General features: G+C 54.8%; 10 protein-coding genes across 11 annotated transcripts in view; 4 read left to right on the forward strand and 6 right to left on the reverse strand.

The window, feature by feature from the left end:
- The window catches only part of H310_01895 (hypothetical protein), a gene marked incomplete at its 3' end in the record, with an annotated part of 2,055 nt that extends 1,702 nt beyond the window's left edge, over nucleotides 1–353 (forward strand). The window contains exon 2 of the mRNA XM_008865230.1: nucleotides 203–353. Coding sequence (XP_008863452.1) covers nucleotides 203–353 — 151 coding nt within the window. The remainder of the gene's footprint in view (nucleotides 1–202) is intronic.
- A 22-nt stretch (nucleotides 354–375) lies between these two features.
- H310_01896 (hypothetical protein) lies at nucleotides 376–1,557 on the reverse strand (the record flags this gene model as incomplete). The annotated part of the gene is made up of 1 exon (XM_008865231.1): nucleotides 376–1,557. Exon 1 carries the CDS (start codon nucleotides 1,501–1,503, stop codon nucleotides 376–378), a length of 1,128 nt encoding a protein of 375 aa, XP_008863453.1. The 5' UTR covers nucleotides 1,504–1,557.
- A 462-nt stretch (nucleotides 1,558–2,019) lies between these two features.
- H310_01897 (hypothetical protein) lies at nucleotides 2,020–3,546 on the forward strand. The gene is made up of 3 exons (XM_008865232.1): nucleotides 2,020–2,550; nucleotides 2,594–3,124; nucleotides 3,190–3,546. Exons 1-3 carry the CDS (start codon nucleotides 2,148–2,150, stop codon nucleotides 3,513–3,515), a joined length of 1,260 nt encoding a protein of 419 aa, XP_008863454.1. The 5' UTR covers nucleotides 2,020–2,147; the 3' UTR covers nucleotides 3,516–3,546.
- Nucleotides 3,547–3,734: 188 nt separating this feature from the next.
- Nucleotides 3,735–5,199, reverse strand: H310_01898 (hypothetical protein). Its single transcript, XM_008865233.1, has 4 exons — nucleotides 5,000–5,199; nucleotides 4,719–4,958; nucleotides 4,319–4,660; nucleotides 3,735–4,263 (listed from the first exon to the last, which is right to left on the reverse strand). The coding sequence occupies exons 1-4, from the start codon at nucleotides 5,165–5,167 to the stop codon at nucleotides 3,859–3,861; spliced, it is 1,155 nt and encodes a 384-aa protein (XP_008863455.1). The 5' UTR covers nucleotides 5,168–5,199; the 3' UTR covers nucleotides 3,735–3,858.
- An 874-nt stretch (nucleotides 5,200–6,073) lies between these two features.
- Nucleotides 6,074–6,613, forward strand: H310_01899 (hypothetical protein). The gene is made up of 2 exons (XM_008865234.1): nucleotides 6,074–6,123; nucleotides 6,177–6,613. Exons 1-2 carry the CDS (start codon nucleotides 6,093–6,095, stop codon nucleotides 6,551–6,553), a joined length of 408 nt encoding a protein of 135 aa, XP_008863456.1. The 5' UTR covers nucleotides 6,074–6,092; the 3' UTR covers nucleotides 6,554–6,613.
- On the reverse strand, nucleotides 6,578–8,661 carry H310_01900 (hypothetical protein). Its single transcript, XM_008865235.1, has 8 exons — nucleotides 8,609–8,661; nucleotides 8,512–8,551; nucleotides 8,392–8,438; nucleotides 7,714–8,338; nucleotides 7,343–7,668; nucleotides 7,112–7,291; nucleotides 6,887–7,059; nucleotides 6,578–6,823 (listed from the first exon to the last, which is right to left on the reverse strand). Exons 1-8 carry the CDS (start codon nucleotides 8,609–8,611, stop codon nucleotides 6,628–6,630), a joined length of 1,590 nt encoding a protein of 529 aa, XP_008863457.1. The 5' UTR covers nucleotides 8,612–8,661; the 3' UTR covers nucleotides 6,578–6,627.
- Nucleotides 8,662–8,713: 52 nt separating this feature from the next.
- On the reverse strand, nucleotides 8,714–10,006 carry H310_01901 (hypothetical protein). The gene is made up of 6 exons (XM_008865236.1): nucleotides 9,696–10,006; nucleotides 9,564–9,653; nucleotides 9,438–9,512; nucleotides 9,260–9,379; nucleotides 9,146–9,210; nucleotides 8,714–9,088 (listed from the first exon to the last, which is right to left on the reverse strand). The coding sequence occupies exons 1-6, from the start codon at nucleotides 9,985–9,987 to the stop codon at nucleotides 8,834–8,836; spliced, it is 897 nt and encodes a 298-aa protein (XP_008863458.1). The 5' UTR covers nucleotides 9,988–10,006; the 3' UTR covers nucleotides 8,714–8,833.
- Nucleotides 10,007–10,077: 71 nt separating this feature from the next.
- On the forward strand, nucleotides 10,078–11,149 carry H310_01902. Of its 2 annotated transcripts, XM_008865238.1 has the most exons (4): nucleotides 10,078–10,303; nucleotides 10,347–10,690; nucleotides 10,737–10,787; nucleotides 10,832–11,149. In XM_008865238.1, exons 1-4 carry the CDS (start codon nucleotides 10,255–10,257, stop codon nucleotides 11,084–11,086), a joined length of 699 nt encoding a protein of 232 aa, XP_008863460.1. In that variant the 5' UTR covers nucleotides 10,078–10,254; the 3' UTR covers nucleotides 11,087–11,149. The 2 variants fall into 2 exon arrangements, with proteins under 2 accessions (XP_008863460.1, XP_008863459.1); XM_008865237.1 differs by having other exon boundaries at nucleotides 10,078–10,690.
- Nucleotides 11,141–11,942, reverse strand: H310_01903 (hypothetical protein; the record flags this gene model as incomplete). The annotated part of the gene is made up of 3 exons (XM_008865239.1): nucleotides 11,141–11,328; nucleotides 11,388–11,442; nucleotides 11,493–11,942. 3 exons carry the CDS (start codon nucleotides 11,940–11,942, stop codon nucleotides 11,141–11,143), a joined length of 693 nt encoding a protein of 230 aa, XP_008863461.1.
- Nucleotides 11,943–11,972: 30 nt separating this feature from the next.
- H310_01904 (hypothetical protein) lies at nucleotides 11,973–14,427 on the reverse strand. Its single transcript, XM_008865240.1, has 3 exons — nucleotides 13,636–14,427; nucleotides 12,365–13,574; nucleotides 11,973–12,317 (listed from the first exon to the last, which is right to left on the reverse strand). Exons 1-3 carry the CDS (start codon nucleotides 14,419–14,421, stop codon nucleotides 12,037–12,039), a joined length of 2,277 nt encoding a protein of 758 aa, XP_008863462.1. The 5' UTR covers nucleotides 14,422–14,427; the 3' UTR covers nucleotides 11,973–12,036.
- Nucleotides 14,428–15,450: the final 1,023 nt, after the last annotated feature.

Here is a 15,450-nt window from a genome sequence, read left to right on the forward strand (position 1 = left end):
GATGACGACGATGATGATGACGATGATGATGACGATGACGATGATGACGACGATGACGACGATGATGATGACGATGATGACGATGATGACGATGATGCAATTTAAATATTAATTTTACAAATGGAGCTTGTGACGGACGGTTGTGGTGGAAATGACGGTTGGTTTGGTGGTCGAAGTTGGCATTCTACGACGATTGAGGTAGGCAGCTCATGACTGCATGGACGGAGATGCCGACGGACTCGCCAACTTTGTCATCGAAGTTACACTCGGCTTCATCCGCGTCGTCAGCATCGAGTGCGCCGTCCAGGCATGCGATCTACCCTCAACGACAAACCGACAGCCACGACTCGTGAATTAAAATACCCTCCGCTTAGATTAGTTTTCATCATCGTCGTCATCATCGTCATCGTCATCATCGTCATCATCGTCATCGTCGTCATCGTCATCATCATCATCGTCATCGTCTTTCTTCTTTTTCAATGCAGCAGCTCGAGCCCTCTGCTCGTTTTGCAATTCCCAAATCGTGGCTTCCTTGCCCGTCTGGGTGCATCCATACATGGCTTTGACTGTTGCGACGTCTTCCGCGCTCATTCCCTTGCGCTGGCCGAGTACACTCGACGCCTCCTTGTCGCAGTGCTTGGGGAGCGGCTCCACGCACCCCTGGGCTTCGCTCTCCACAATGTCACAGAACTTGACGTCGTTGTACTTTGCTTGAGGGATGCACACGCCGGCCGCTTGCGAGTAGTGCATGATAGAGCCAACGTCGTACTTGGTGTGGACCGAGTCGACCTTCATCATGTAGTTGTTGCGCGCAACCTTGAGCTCGGACGGAAGGATGATGATGTTGCGACGCGGGTGCACGTGCTCGTGGTATACGCCTAGGCTGTGGAATACCTCGTGGACGAAGCGGCCGTAGCCAGGGGCGAAGCACTCGTCCTGCACGTTGAAGTTTTGCCCGCCCTTCGCTTGGTAGCCGACTGCAGCGAAGCACCCAGGCTTGTCATTCTTGATCGAAATATAGTTTTTGCAGTTGCCGCACAGGTTGGCTTTGTTCGGGTGGGCTTTGCACTGCTGGACTGAGAGGAATGTCAGCCCAGTGAGCTTGAGGTGTTCCCACCCATCTTGCATCAACTTCTTCTTGTCCGGTGTAAACTTCGAGTCGTACTGGTAGCACAACGTGTGGTTGGGCCATAGTCGAATCTTCTCCGGGTCGATCATCACGCCCAACTTGCGGTTCGCGTTCGCCTTGTGGCAGTTCACTGTCGGCATCTCCATCGCGTCGGCAATTCCGTTGTCTTCGTGGCATGTCAGCACACCATTGTCGCACCGGGCGTAGATGTGCCCGGGCGCGCCGACGATGCCCCACGCCGTGAGGACGTGGTTGTTGGGCATGTACGTACCCGCCTGGATCGCGCCGATCTCATGCGTGATGCAACTACCCTTATGAGGATGGTACGCACTCACGGACGCAGCCACCAACGCGACACCCGCCAGCACCTTCATCGCCAAACTTGAAATGGTCGCGGTCCATGTCCGTCTTTGTGTCGTCAATCGCCGGTAGTTCGTTTGTGTGAATCCGAGCATTCCCGAGCATGAAAAAAAGCACATACAGTTGGCAAGTAAATGGCAAATAATTTTTTCCCGACAATTCGACGAATCCGACAACCGTGGTTTTTAGCCAATCGCAACGAGCGGATCCGGTGTCACCTATGGGGATGCGAGGCACGAGGTGCGCTCGCTCGTTGATGGGGGAGATGGAAGTGCGGAGTGACGCGAGCCATGAACAGAGCCGCGGCAAACTGATCGCGCCTAACGTTATCACGTTCGCCATCGCACGGACAGCACCTGACGAGACGATAGCACGATCGTGTTACATGTGTTGTAGTGCGAAATAAAGTGCAGGCGAGGTCGCTCCATCTCGCACCTGAGGGCTACGCGAACCGTTTGCGCTGTGGTCGAGACAATGGGAACGGCGCTAGGTGCTATTGCAATGGACACTAAAGTTTCCCAGCACGAGGTGACAAGCCTTGACGATATTGTTGCGAAATGTGGACGCCACACGACTTGTAGGGCTCGCTTGCGATTGGTGAATTGCCACGACAATCAACGACACAGAGCCCACATTGCCCAGCGAGGGCGCATTTGACATGGTGCGAACAGTGGGTGTCATGGCCGCCGTGGCGGCTGTATCATGGCACCAACTTACTCCAGTCAGTGGCAGCGGCATTGGCCATCCCCACGTTGACCTCAGTCGGTCGCTGCGTAGCCATCGCCACCACTCCAAGTCGACAACACCTCCACCTTCCCATCCCAAACACCACCGAAAACACCCAGCACCTGGCGTCGACTGGTCCCTGTCCTGTGAGTTCGAAGGCCAGAAGCTTCGAAATCGGCAGACGACACAGATTGCCGGGACCAAAGGACACAAGGGCAGCTTGTACGCCGTGTGTCTCGATGGCAAACTGGTATGCCATGAAGAACTCGGAATTGCAGACACACCAGCGCTAGCCGACCTCAACTGCACGAGGGTTGCGCCTCGTCGCCGTCTAGGTACTTGAGTTGGGCTGGCTTCGATGGCTAACTCGTGTGCCAGGTCTCGTCGTGGAGTCCCCGCAGGTGCAAACGTGGCCCCAGGGGGTCGTGTGCTACACGATCGCGGCCAACTTTACAGCGGCGCAGCTCGCTCAGATCGAAAACGCGATGGCTCTGGTGAAGGACGAGACCAAGATCCGCTTTCTCGACATTGCTGGGTGCTCGGACAATGTCACGGTTGGCGGCCAGCCCATCTGCGGCGGCTGCAAAAACTATGCCAACATTAACAACTGGGACGAAGGGTGCTACTCTGCCGTCGGGTACCAGAACACTGGGGCGCAAGCATTCAACCTGAACGCTGCGTGCTTTGACGATCTCACCGGCACTGGGCGCGTTGTCCACGAGGTTGGCCACACGATCGGACTCTACCACGAGCACTCGCACCCCGACCGCAAAGTCATCGTCATTCCCGGGGAACTCAAGGTGTCCCGGAATAATTACCAAGTGCTCTTGCCCGCTACCAAGCTCACGTACGACGTTGCTTCGATCATGCACTACGGATCGACGGCGGGGCTGTGCATCCCGAAAGACGGTACCCCTCCGCCTATCGACCACGACCTCTCCTCACGACGTTTGAATCCCATTTGTCCGTGGTAGCCTCGATCAAGTACTGCGATGTGTCGCAGTCGCCAGAACAAGACCAGTGCGTGATCCCGACACGCGCCGCATGTGATGAAAAGGCGTCCCAAGTGCTGGGGCAGCGCATGAAGCTGAGTCCAGTCGACATGGAGTCTGTCGTCAAGCTGTATGGGAATGTCAAGTTGACTCCGGCCGATGAAGACACGTTGCAACGTGCGTCCCAGGACGCGCTCTCGAGAAAGGTGAACGGTCGGCCAAACCCGCCGCCGCCGTCGCCGCCGCCAACCGCGCCGTCCAAAGGATTCTTCGACTTCCTTGCCGAGTTGACCGGGTGGATTTCCTAACTTCGTATAAACAGGAATCCCCATGCTGATATGTTGAGCACAGATTCCTCCGCCCTCCGTCGTCGTCGACTAACCCACCCAGATACCTGGACATGTGCAGGATCCCCTTCTCCACTCCACGATGAGCCGCAAGGTGAACTCTTCCTGTCTGCGCCAACCTGCATCGCAGCCACCACACCACGTTGGACGTGGGCCCGAGGAGCATTGCAATATCCGCAAGATTCCTTCGTCATCGACTTTTCAATGGGCCGCATGGGGGAGATGGAGGACTGGGTGAATTCGACCGCACATGATTTAACTTACACTTGGCCGCGTAGGGACAGACACGGCAGAAGCAAGCATGTCATGTGGAGTTGCCATCGTCAGTGGGGTTGAGCAGATTGTCGTGCAATATTCGCAACCCGACTTCGGACGAGTCGTGGAGGTAGCTCATGAATTCCTCCGTGACGAGGCCAACGGGAGCGTTGGCGGCGTTGGCGAGCGGGCGGAGGAACGAAACCATCTTGGCCGACGTAACCTGCGTCGTCGGGTTTGCATACACGACGAGGTATCCGTTTTCGTCGTGGCGCGTAAAGTTGTCGCCTGCAGGGTACCGCTCGTCGTCCAAGAAGCACCGATAGACGATCGTGACCGAGTCTTGCGAGATGGCGCGGTGGCACACGGAGTACGATTCGACGAGGGGCTGGCCCTGCGCAAACTGGCACTGGTACCGCGTATACAATGTGTTGGGATCGATTTCTTCAAGCACCTGCACCCGCCATGGCGATGAGTACATGCAGGGTCGACCTGTGCATGCTCTTTACCTCACATCGCGCTGTTGGGTCGTGGTGCATGAGCAGGCTCAGCTGGTAGTGGATGAGCTGCCATATAGCCGTCGCGACTGCGCCAACGCTGAACGAAGGAAACTCAAAGACACGGATCACTTCAATCTCGATCTTGGAATGGTGTGTGACTTGGGGCTGGAACCGCACGAATGTTTCGGTGTGCGGGAGTGGCATGATCGGGGGCGACAGGTGCTTGGCCACCATGATGCTGTCGACCTCGCTCAAGGCCGTGGCAATCGAGTCCCGGAAGCGCCGTTCGCGGGCAATCGGGTCGTTCGGGAGGAAGAAGAGAGGGTTTGTCGGTTGCTTCCGGGCAAATACCTAGGAACCAAAGACTTGGGTCACAATCGTTATCGAGTCGTCGGTTGAAGTGACGCACGCAAAGAGCGGACTGGCTCATGAAGAAAGACTCGAGCAACTTTAGAGTTTCCATCTGGGACAGGAGTTTGTCGCGCAGCACCGAGTTCTGGTCCTCGGCATCGCGGAGGAGGGTTTCTTGGGCCTTGGCTTCGCGCTTCCGGCGTTTTGCCTCCGCTTCTTGGCTCACTTTGCGTTCGTGCAACTGCATGAGTTCCACTTCGAGTGCTCGTTTCCGTGATATCAAATAATCAACTTCGTTCTGTAGTCCAGTGAGCATGACATCAACGGATGCATTGCTACCTTGCGCCGTTCGCGGTAGTACACACTCGCCTTCTTCACGGTTTTGTCCTTGTCTGCATCCACTCGATTGCTCTTCGCGGAGATGTCGGGGCTGCTCAAGGTGAATTCAACCAGTTTCTGCGTCTCATGCTCATCCAGGAAGCTCTCCAAGTCGAATGTGCTGTCCATGGCGCGTTCCTCCGACGCAGCACGAGCTGCGCTAGTGTTTGACTGCACTGCACATACTCTGACACATCCGGATATTCCATGTCTTATCCGAATATGTCCATCGTGCTGCAGCATATGGAAACGTTGGGAATGCGCGTTGGTTGCGGCTTCGTGTTGATCTTGGTGTCCGAGCGCCACGGAGACGCCGCTTCTGAGATCGTAAGCCATTCGTAATGGCCAGCTTTTCGTGGGCTTTGTCGATCCGTGCAACGCACCTCGACACTGCTCTCACTCGCTGTGGGCATGTCTGAACTTGACGTGTGGGTGGAAGTCACTGAGTCACAAACTATAGCACTATACCCTTCCCACACAAAGGCCTTTCAGGGATTGCCTGAGATGGAAATATGTAGTTATTCCACTAGCGTTGACTCTCGCGAGCGCTACACGTTGATCCGTCGGCTGTTCGCGCCCACAAGTTGGACTGGAGTAGTTGAAGGGATTTTTCGTAGGAGCTTAGCGTAGAGCGTGACGTCAAGCGCGTCCAAACGAATACGGTTCACTGGTTCATGATGCAGCAGCTACTCTGACTGGTGTGAACTCACTGTAAGGATCGCCGAGAAGGCGAGCTCTTGGGCGCTTCGGTTGGAGGTGGACGGCCATCGCCCCTCGAAGAGGTGGGAACAACCGTTGAAGAATTTTTGCAACGGTGTTCAAGATTGATTAAATTTCGCCCCTTGGAAACAAAATTCTCTGAAAATTGGTGAATAATTTTGATTAATCGCAAAATACACTGAACAACCTCTTGGTTTACGTGTACGACGCAATATTTTCGTGAATCGACCTTCCATTTTCTATGAATTTTTTACTAAAATATTGTGAAAAAGCGCTTGGCTTCAGTTGGCATGCCTGTCGCATTGCATTATTTGCTCTGTCCGCATTCTGCAACATGGACATGCCAGACTGCAGCTCTGTTCTTGGTGCGTCACGCCGCATTGGCGAAATGCATCTGATCTCCATGCGTGCCATGTAGAACTGGGTGAAGCGCTGAGACAAGGTCGCTTGGACGATACTCCGCTTCGCCGCACCACCCCCTCGATTGCTTCGTACGTCGACTCATCCATCGAGTCGAGATATGACAAGTGGCGGCGATGCGACGACGCGATTGCGCACTACAAAGCAAATCAAACGTCGGAAACTCGACAGAAGGACTATCTGCAAGTCGTACTGTGCTCGGGACGTGCGCTGTGTCCGGACGTGACGGAGTCGTGGGCAAATTGCGTCAAGCACTGGAAGGGCGACCACGAGCTGCAATGCCAGTTTATCAAGCGAATGGTGGAGCGCTGTATGCGCGGCGAGGCCACCGAGATGCTGCGCCTCATGGACCCTGCCAAGTTCCCCAAGTCGTAGCAGTCAAGTCTAGATTAAACCAAGTATGCACAATATAGAGCGTGGATGGATTATTGCGACTACTGCACAAGCATCTACTGCACGACGTAGGACTCTGTCGACAGGAGCTGATCAAATCCGTACTGGACAGGGCTTTGATCGGCCGTCTTGAGCACGTGCTGCACGGCCAGGTCGCAGTACGTCGTGCGCGAGTAGAACGACACTTGAATCGGGAAGTACGCATCCAAGTTTTGGCCGCGGATGGTAAACTCGAGCGACCCTGTGCTGTTCCTAAAACACAATCACGACATCGCCACGGCATGAGAACGTGCCATGGCGCCATCCACTTCTTACGACGACGAGATGGACGGAATGCGCCAGAGCACCACATTGTCCGTCGGGTTGTGGCGGTATTCGCCATCGATTTGCGAAATGTGCGGCGGGTCCACTACCCCTGTCGGGACTTGAATCACAACGTTCTCGAGGACCATGTCGCGGTCCATCGAGTACTCCAAGCTGACGGTCATCTGCACCCATCCCGTCAATCCAGTACACAACAACGACCGACACGTCGTATACCTTGCCGTTCGCCTCTTCCTCGGGCCAGCATGTGATGTTGAGCGGAAGGAATGACTCGTCCTGGGTCTTGATCGCCCATCTCAAGACGGCAACGCGAGAAGCTGGGAACGGCTTCGTGTCGTCCTTCAACGCCAGGATCGACTGCGCTTCAAACAGCTTCTTGTCCACCTTTGGATGCGTCTACGTCAAACTCGGTAAGCCACCAGAAGAAACAAGCCTGTCGAGTCTCACTTGAAAGTTCACCCCGTTCGCGGTGGAGTGTTGCAGATGCAGCCGGCACGCTGAACTCTCTGGGTCGTTGCCAGCGACAAACAAACTGCCCTTCACTTCAAGTTGTTCGACGGCACCGTCGCGGTTAAGTTGCACCGACACCTTTTCTTCGATCGCGAGCGACACTGGGTCCGAGCTCACAGCTACTTCGGGCAATTTTGTCTCGGACGGCGCGGCGATACTCGCTGCAGCCGACACAACCGGCGGAATGTCCTTGAGGTCGTCTTCGGCAGCCATTGCGTCCAGGAAACTGCTGCCCTTCTTGCTGCCGCCACCGAGCTTCATGCCTACACACGACGGGTTGAACAAAGCTTCGCATGGGCCATGCCGACCAGAAGACGCCTTTGACGTGGCGAGCGAAGACGATGACTTGACAGGCTCGGGGGTGTACTCCTTTGGCGCGGACGACCCGAAAGACGACTGTGACGAGTACGAAGACGCCGTGGGGGACGCAAAGCCACTGCCAAAACCAGTATAGCCAGAGGCCTTGGACGTAATGCCCGCGGCGCGCTCTTGCCGCGCCTTTTCGCGCTGCTCCTCTTTGATGCGCGCTTCCTGGCGCTTGCGATCGGCGGTTGCGTTTTCGAGCTTTGTCTTTTGGATCATGAGATGGAGCTTTTCTTCGTGCGATTCCATCTCCAGGTTGGTTCGAATTTGCTGCAAGTTGATCTGCTCGGCGTGCCCTCCCGCCGTCAAGAGCTCGTCAAACCCGAACACAAGGTCAAATTGCTTTTCCCGAATGTGCGCCTCGGTCAAGGGCCCGCAGATGTCTGGGACCAATTTTGCCATCAACTGCATCGTGTGCAAGTCTTCCACAATGTTGCTCGTCTTGTTCGTGATGAGCAAGAGAAAGAACGATTCGATCGGTTGGTATACGTAACGCACGCTCTCCGTGTCGATGAACGTGTGTTGGCGGGTCTCGCTCGCCAAGAGCTTGGGAAACGCCGTCAAGAGGCCCTAAAGTTCTCGTCAACGTGGCGCCTCGTATTCCAGTTCATATCGAAGCTTACCTCTAGGCGAATTCGTGACACTTCAACGAACTGGCGCGCCACCATGACTACACAACGATCCAAGATGGGACGGTCAAGCCTTGCGGATGAATCAAAGTGGTGATATCTTGACGACCGTACCTTTGCCGTTCTTCGAGAGGAGCGCAGCAGACAAGACAACCTACGCCAACGCGGCACACACATGAATCTCTGCAGCACGATGGGTCCACCCTCGTACCATCGTGCACGGACAAGAATGCTGGGGTCAAATGTCGTCGGTCACTGGGGGAGCGCTGGAAAATGAGGTGGGGTGGGAATATCATCATTTTAACCAATTAGATTGCTCCACATCGCGAAAATAGACTTTATTATGTCCAATCAATTGCGACCAACAAAATCCACCGCACACAGAAAACGATCCATATGACGGTATGAGGGTGTACATGCTTAACGAGGCAGTCGGCTACGTGGCGGTTGAACTGCCGTGTGACTGCGAGAAAAGCATCTCCGCCGCCTTCGATGCAGCCACATCGTCAAAGCCCATCACGGATGTCCGCTTTTGCATCATGCGGCGGTAAATTGGCTCGACTTGGGTTTCGTCGTTGACGCAGATGTTGAGATCGCGTATAAGGCCGTCGTCGATGCTGTAGCACCATCCGTGAACGCTCACCTTGTGTCCTCGCTTCCAAGCGTTCTGGACAATCCGAGTGTGGCACACCTACGACGGATCGACATACAGATCATTGTCAGTGTCTGGTCGACATGAGTCCATTACGTTGTAGACAGATTTGGCAACATTCGCTTCCGTCAGCACGTTTAGGGCTTCCTCTTTCCCGAGATCTACACCATCCACCGTCATTCCTAGCTTGTGTCGCGAATGAACTTCTACCCCCAAATTTCTTGCGCTGCTCAATGTACAAGTCCTTGATGTTGCGGATCCAGTTGTCGACAATCCCAAATTCTTGATGGCTGAGCGCCGCTTTGACTCCCGAGCATCCGTAGTGACCGCCTAGCGCATGGATACATGAGAGACTTTGGTCCCCGCGTGCGCAGATCGGATTGCGTACACACAACGATGTGTTTGACTTTCAAATGCACGACGGCATACTCGATGACGGAGAGGCAGTTCATGTCGCTGTGCACTAGATTTAGATCGCCGTGAGCATGATCGCCGATGGAACTACACAACTTACCGACTTCATTCGCGAAGTTGGCATGGACGAAGACTTCACCCGGCTTCAGGTTGAGGATTTGGTTGGGAGGAACACGTGAGTCGGAGCATCCTGATGCGATTCATCAACCATGCGATTGTGACCACGACGTACCGATCCATAGGATCTCAGGGGATTGCTGCTTGGATAGCTTGTAGAAGAAGTAGGGCGATGTGTCAACGATCGACGCGGCCCACAAACGGTTTCGCTCGAGGAGTTCGTGGAGGCCCTTCTTCCCATCCGATATCTCAATATTCGAAGTGACTACCGCTTTCACACCGCTCGGCGCTTGCTCTTCTTCGAGAACTAACTCCTTTGACCCGTGCGGCGAGTCGAAAAGCTCTGGCGACGGCATGCAACCTTTCTCGACGCGGTGGTCCATCGCTGACCCACTTGGCCAGCGCATGCGATCTTTGCATTATCCGGAAGACACCTCAAGTGAATCCATTTTATCCGGCGGGTCTCACTCTCTTCAACCGTCGCAATCGTCGTTTTGCGCCCACATTGGACCCCGAACGTGAATGCTTCTCCGCCGCGTCCTGGCTTCATCTAGCCGTCGATGGTTGAGTACCGATCCAGGGGGCGGACGCGTAGCACCAGTGGTGTGCTCACCAGCACTGGTTGTGTTTGACAAGGACGGCACGCTCATCGACTTCAACCTCATGTGGGGTGGATGGGTCGAGTCTGTTGCATGGAAAATGGAAATGACGACGCGACGACCGGTGCGCGAGAAATTCTTCGACGCGATGGGTTACGATTGGGTAGGCCGTGCGATTCGGTCGAAAGGCGCGCTGTGCTGCACCCCCATGGGCGAACTGTACCAAATTGCCCGCAAAATCATGGTTGAAGAAGGGATGTCGGCCTCGGACGCGGACATCGCCCTTGACAAAGTGTGGCATTTTCCCGACCCCATCGACACGTCGCGCCCTCTCGGCGACATTGTCGGTCTCTTTCTCACGATCAAGCAAATGGGGATGAAGATTGCGATCTGCACTGCGGACAATCGCGCCGCCACTGTCCAGACCATGAATCATCTTGGGGTGTCCCACCTGGTGGATGCCATGGCGTGTGGAGATGACCAATTGCCGGCGAAGCCAGCCGCTGAGCAGGTGTTTGTCTGCTTGGCGTTTTGCTGTACTCACCACACGCCCCCAGATTTGGACTCTGTGCCACAAACTCGAAGTGGATCCCTACAATACAATTATGGTATCCCAAAGCCCCATCATGTGGCATGAAGTTTGATGCATTAGGTTGGCGACACAAGCACAGACATGCGCCTAGGGTTGAATGCGGGCTGCGGTCTGTCCGTAGGCATTCTCGGCGGCGCGTCGTCGCTAGACGATCTCGCTCGCGAAGCCGACGTCCTCATTCCGTCTCTTGCCAAGTTGCCCAAGATCCTGTTTCAGTACAGCCGACAAAGTGCCGCGGCTCACACAGTCTCGACGACTCCGAGTCCACGCGTCAATGGCGCCGTCGAACCACCGGCATCCCAGCACCACCACTGACAAACATCATGCGAGGACGTGTGGCACACCCTACTGAATAACGCAAGACGTGTTTCACCGATACTTTATGCTTGTGGATGGCAAGGGTTGAAGCTGCCTTGAGTTGACGTTGGTGGGAGTGAACTTCTCGTCGTTGATGGCCAACGAACCTGGCTGCAGCCCAATTAAGCCACTGCCTGGCCGAACGATCATCGCGATGTGATGCGATGGCTTCTTCGTTTGCAACGTGTACGTGGCGCTGCCTACATCCAACGCCCCCACGAATTGCCGTCGATCGTCGCAGGAAAGAAGCTCGACATACCTTCTAGCTTGGAGTCTTTTCCATCTTCCGAGAACGACACGCGCTTTTGCCCGGCCTAGAGCACATGCAAGGATGGAATGCAGCGCCCTCGACGCTCATCAGTACCTTTCGATGAGGGTGCCCGTCATCGATGTCGTTGCCGTCGTCGACGATGTCCGGGAGATCGTCGTCGCCACCAGCCCGTTTGATGCGCTTGAGTTCACTTTCAGGGATCGCCGACGTTGGAGGCGCTTCGTACGGCTCGTCCGGGCGTGACTGTGCGGTGGACGAACTCACACTCGAGTATCGCCGTAGATCTGGCGCGGTGATGGCGCTTCGATGCGGCTTTGTCTTGTCCAAGTTGTCTGACTGGCTTGACACGGACGCTTTCGACGACGTCGGGTGGAGGATTCCGTCGTCGTCGTCGTTGCCGTACTGGACAGTGGATGACGTCGACCGACCTCCAGTCACAGTAACCCGACCGAGGGATGGGGCCGCAGGTGGTTGCTTCTCGGTCAGGTTTGTGTACCTGCCACCCTCGTGGGGAGTGGCGTACTTGGCGCTGGAGTTGCCCATGGCAGTTCGTCCACGTCCGTCCTCGAGTGGTGGCGGTCGTTTCGATGACAACGACATTATCAGTTACATCGTGTCCGCTCCATCTACTTTTCAACTACTCGTCATCGACTACAATGTCTGGAAAGTCATCGCCATCATCGTCATCGCCGATATCTTCGCTCTCCGCGGCCGCTTCCGTCGCAGGCTCCTCGTGGAGCACGTCGTCATGCTCGGCGCTGGCAACTGCTTCATTCAAGTCGTCCTCGGCCACTTCGGTGGCACTTTCTAGTTCGTCGGCAAGCACAGGCTTCTCGTCGTCCATGTCGTCTTCGTCGCCTACTTCAGCGACTGCCACGGCATCGTGGACCTTGACCTTCTTTGCAAGTTGCGCTGCTTCTAACATAGGCGTGTTGCTCGTCGTGCGGTCATTCCACTAGTTGTACCTGTTTCCTCGTCGTTGGTGTTGGATTCCTCGTTTTCCCAGTCCATTTCAGCTTCTAGTCGCTTGGCTTGCTGGGCTAGTGCATAACTGGACGTGCCACTTGCCGGAGCCTTCACCTCGGAGGCCCCTGCAGCCGCCAGCGCCATCGGCGGCGCCCGTGGGTGCAATATGCATTCGCCTACGTTCATCGCGGCTTCGCGCCATGGACCGCTCGTCCGCCTCGCCCAGAACTGCATGTTCTGAGCCAGAGCGAGGCCACGAGTGCCTTGGGCGTCCGGTACAACCACGTTGGCTAAACTGACTTTGGTCACAACCGTTCCATCCAACGACGCATCTTGCTGGCTAGCATGCACGATGGCCGAAATTTTGATCCGGTCGGAGGCTGGTACCCACGACCCGCACACGTTGAGAACGGTCGCGACCGTGTTGAGCGCAGCGTTCGTGGTCATCCGTGTTTGATGGATTTGGTGGATCGTTGGAGTCGACCTTTTGACTTCGACCGGGGCGTCCGCAGCCACTCGCTGGCGCTTCTTCTTATTGCCTTGATGGACCACGGCGGTCACCTTGGCCGGCTGCACAGGTGCAGTCACGGAGCCCGTCAAGTGCTCCAGTTGACCAAGTGCCCACGACAGAACGGGTGCACCCACGATAGTGTACGCCCCGCCGCCCAACGTCGAAATGACTTGTTGAAGGGCAGCATGGAGCGCTGGGACGGCCGCCAGTACTGTCGCGTGGCAGCTGAGCTGGACAACCTTGGCCACGGAAGATGCAAAGCGAAAGATGGGCATGCGGCCGGCGTTAACGAGTGACGAAAGAAGCAGGGTAAAGTGGGGCTGCAGCAGTGGCAAGCTACCGTACAAAACACTGCTGGGCAACTGGCGACCATCCTCGGAAATGGCACTCTGCTTGCCGACGGCATCGGCGCGAATTGAGAATGCTCTTCGAAGAAGAGCGAGCACGTCTGGCGCCACCAACACAATATCCTTTTCGGCGATCGCGGTTGACGACAGCAGTCCCGACAGCATCGATGTCAGCGCGTGAACCTTGTACACGAGGCGGTCGGCTTGAAGAAACAGAGGTAGCGTCATCATGACGGAGTCCTTGAGCCACAACTTAAGGGACGCTGGCCGCGCGCGGCCGTCGCTTGCTTTGTCTTTGCCGCTCAGGACATCCAGTTGATAGTGCAGAGTCAACACGACCCGCTCCACCATCTAATCGTTTCAGTGATGAAAATACATGTAGAGCATGGAAAAGCGAGGAGGTTGCATATACCTGTTGCCACGTGTTCGTGGTGGAGTCGGTGGCGAGAGCAATGGCGCCCAAGCAATTCGACATGGCAAGAACGACCGACGATGCAACTTCTGTGGACGTGCCGGTGGGAGGGCTGAGGATCGGCAAGCAGGCAGATTCGATCTTGCTGGCAAATGGGCGAAACGTAGTCGAGACCGACTTGCATCCAACATATAGTGCTTCATAGGATGCGATGAAAAATGGCGCCGTCGATGCATTCAGGTCAACTTCGCCAAGGTGATGGAGGACGACAGGAACAGCGCGTCCGAGCTGGTCCACGACAAGTCGACGAGTTTCCGTGGTGGCATGTGCGAGATTGAACATGAGGTGTGTGAGAATGTGCAGCGCAGGAACACACACGGATACGTGCTGGTGCTTGAGTGCATGGTAGACGACGTCCAATAGGTTCGGGACGCGCTCTTCGAGAGCTTCCATGGCACTTCCTTCGACGGCGACGGCCAAAAATTGCATCGCAACTTCTTGACGCAACGTGGCCGAGTCTTTTGTTTGTTGGATCATCGTGTTGTAGAACTTTTGCAGCGCGTTGCCGTTCACAACGAACTGGAACACTTGGTGTTGGGCAAGCACATGCTGCAGATGGGTTGTTTCCGCCTGGTAGAGCTCATCGGACAGCGGCTCTTCATCGCGATCAGAGAACGAGAGCGCTGTGATGGACGACAAAAGGTTCTTCGCCTTTGTCGCGCGGACCTCGTCCATCGGGGGCGCCATCTTGTCTGGATTTGATGGTCTGATGGGTTGAACCGTCATCCCGCCAACCAACGAAACCTTGGCACGACGAACCTCGTGATATTTTATACAGACCTTGAAAAATGAATACTTACGTACTACTCCGTTCCTCCAAAATGTGTCAGCGACTTTTTCACTTGATTAAAGTATGTGCAGCGCCATTGAAACGTCTTGATTTTTGTATTCAACTCCAAAACAACATAATCTCTGCAAAAATTTAAAAAAGTTATTGTATTTTTTAGTGCCTCCTTCAAAAGAATTGACCAAGGCATCGAAGTGAATCTCCTCACCCAGTAGGCTATTCAAGTGAGCCAATGCGCTCTGGTAAGACGAGGCGTCAAACTCGACATTGCAAAGTCTGCGATGAGAGTATCCTGCTTCATGTGAGGAAGTTTATAATCTTTGCTACCATATATTTCAATGGACAATTTTAAAACATTTTGAGGAGTTACGAAAGCTTTGCTAGCGTTTCAGTCGGAAAACTCATATAACGCGATTTCTCCAGCAACAATAAGCTCCTCTTAAGAACTCATTAAAACAAACAAACAATAAGCTCCTCAATGGTTCGAGTGCACTTTTGGTACTGCTGGCTTTGAATAGAATTAAAGAGTCGAGTCCTAAGCCTAACGTTTGAAATCGGGGCTGTTCGGTGGTTGGTTCGCAACTTCTATTCCGCTAACTCCTTTTGCACGATGCATTCCAGTTGAAACCCCTCGTCCCGAGTTTCCTACAAAAGTACACACCATAAATTTATAACTGCATAAATCAATAGAAACATTAAGTTTGAGAGATTTTCTTTTGTTTTTTGTGGAGATATCGGTCGCATGTTCACCATCACGACGCGAGAAGTTCGCTTGTCTTCACACCCGTCATATCGTCCGCGAATGGCAGTGAAACTTGTGTGCAAGTTCAATCAGAGCCCTTCATGGCAGTATACCTCGCACCCCAACGCTTAATTAACAGCATTTCGTACACGGTGCGACGTTGAGGAAAGCTCAAGTGCTTGCGGACGTCCAAAGACTCCCGGCACTGCTTGGTGCGTCGACGGAT

The sequence above is a fragment of the Aphanomyces invadans genome (assembly GCF_000520115.1).
Source record: "Aphanomyces invadans strain NJM9701 unplaced genomic scaffold supercont1.3, whole genome shotgun sequence".
Classification (NCBI taxonomy): Eukaryota; Oomycota; class Saprolegniomycetes; order Saprolegniales; family Verrucalvaceae; genus Aphanomyces; species Aphanomyces invadans.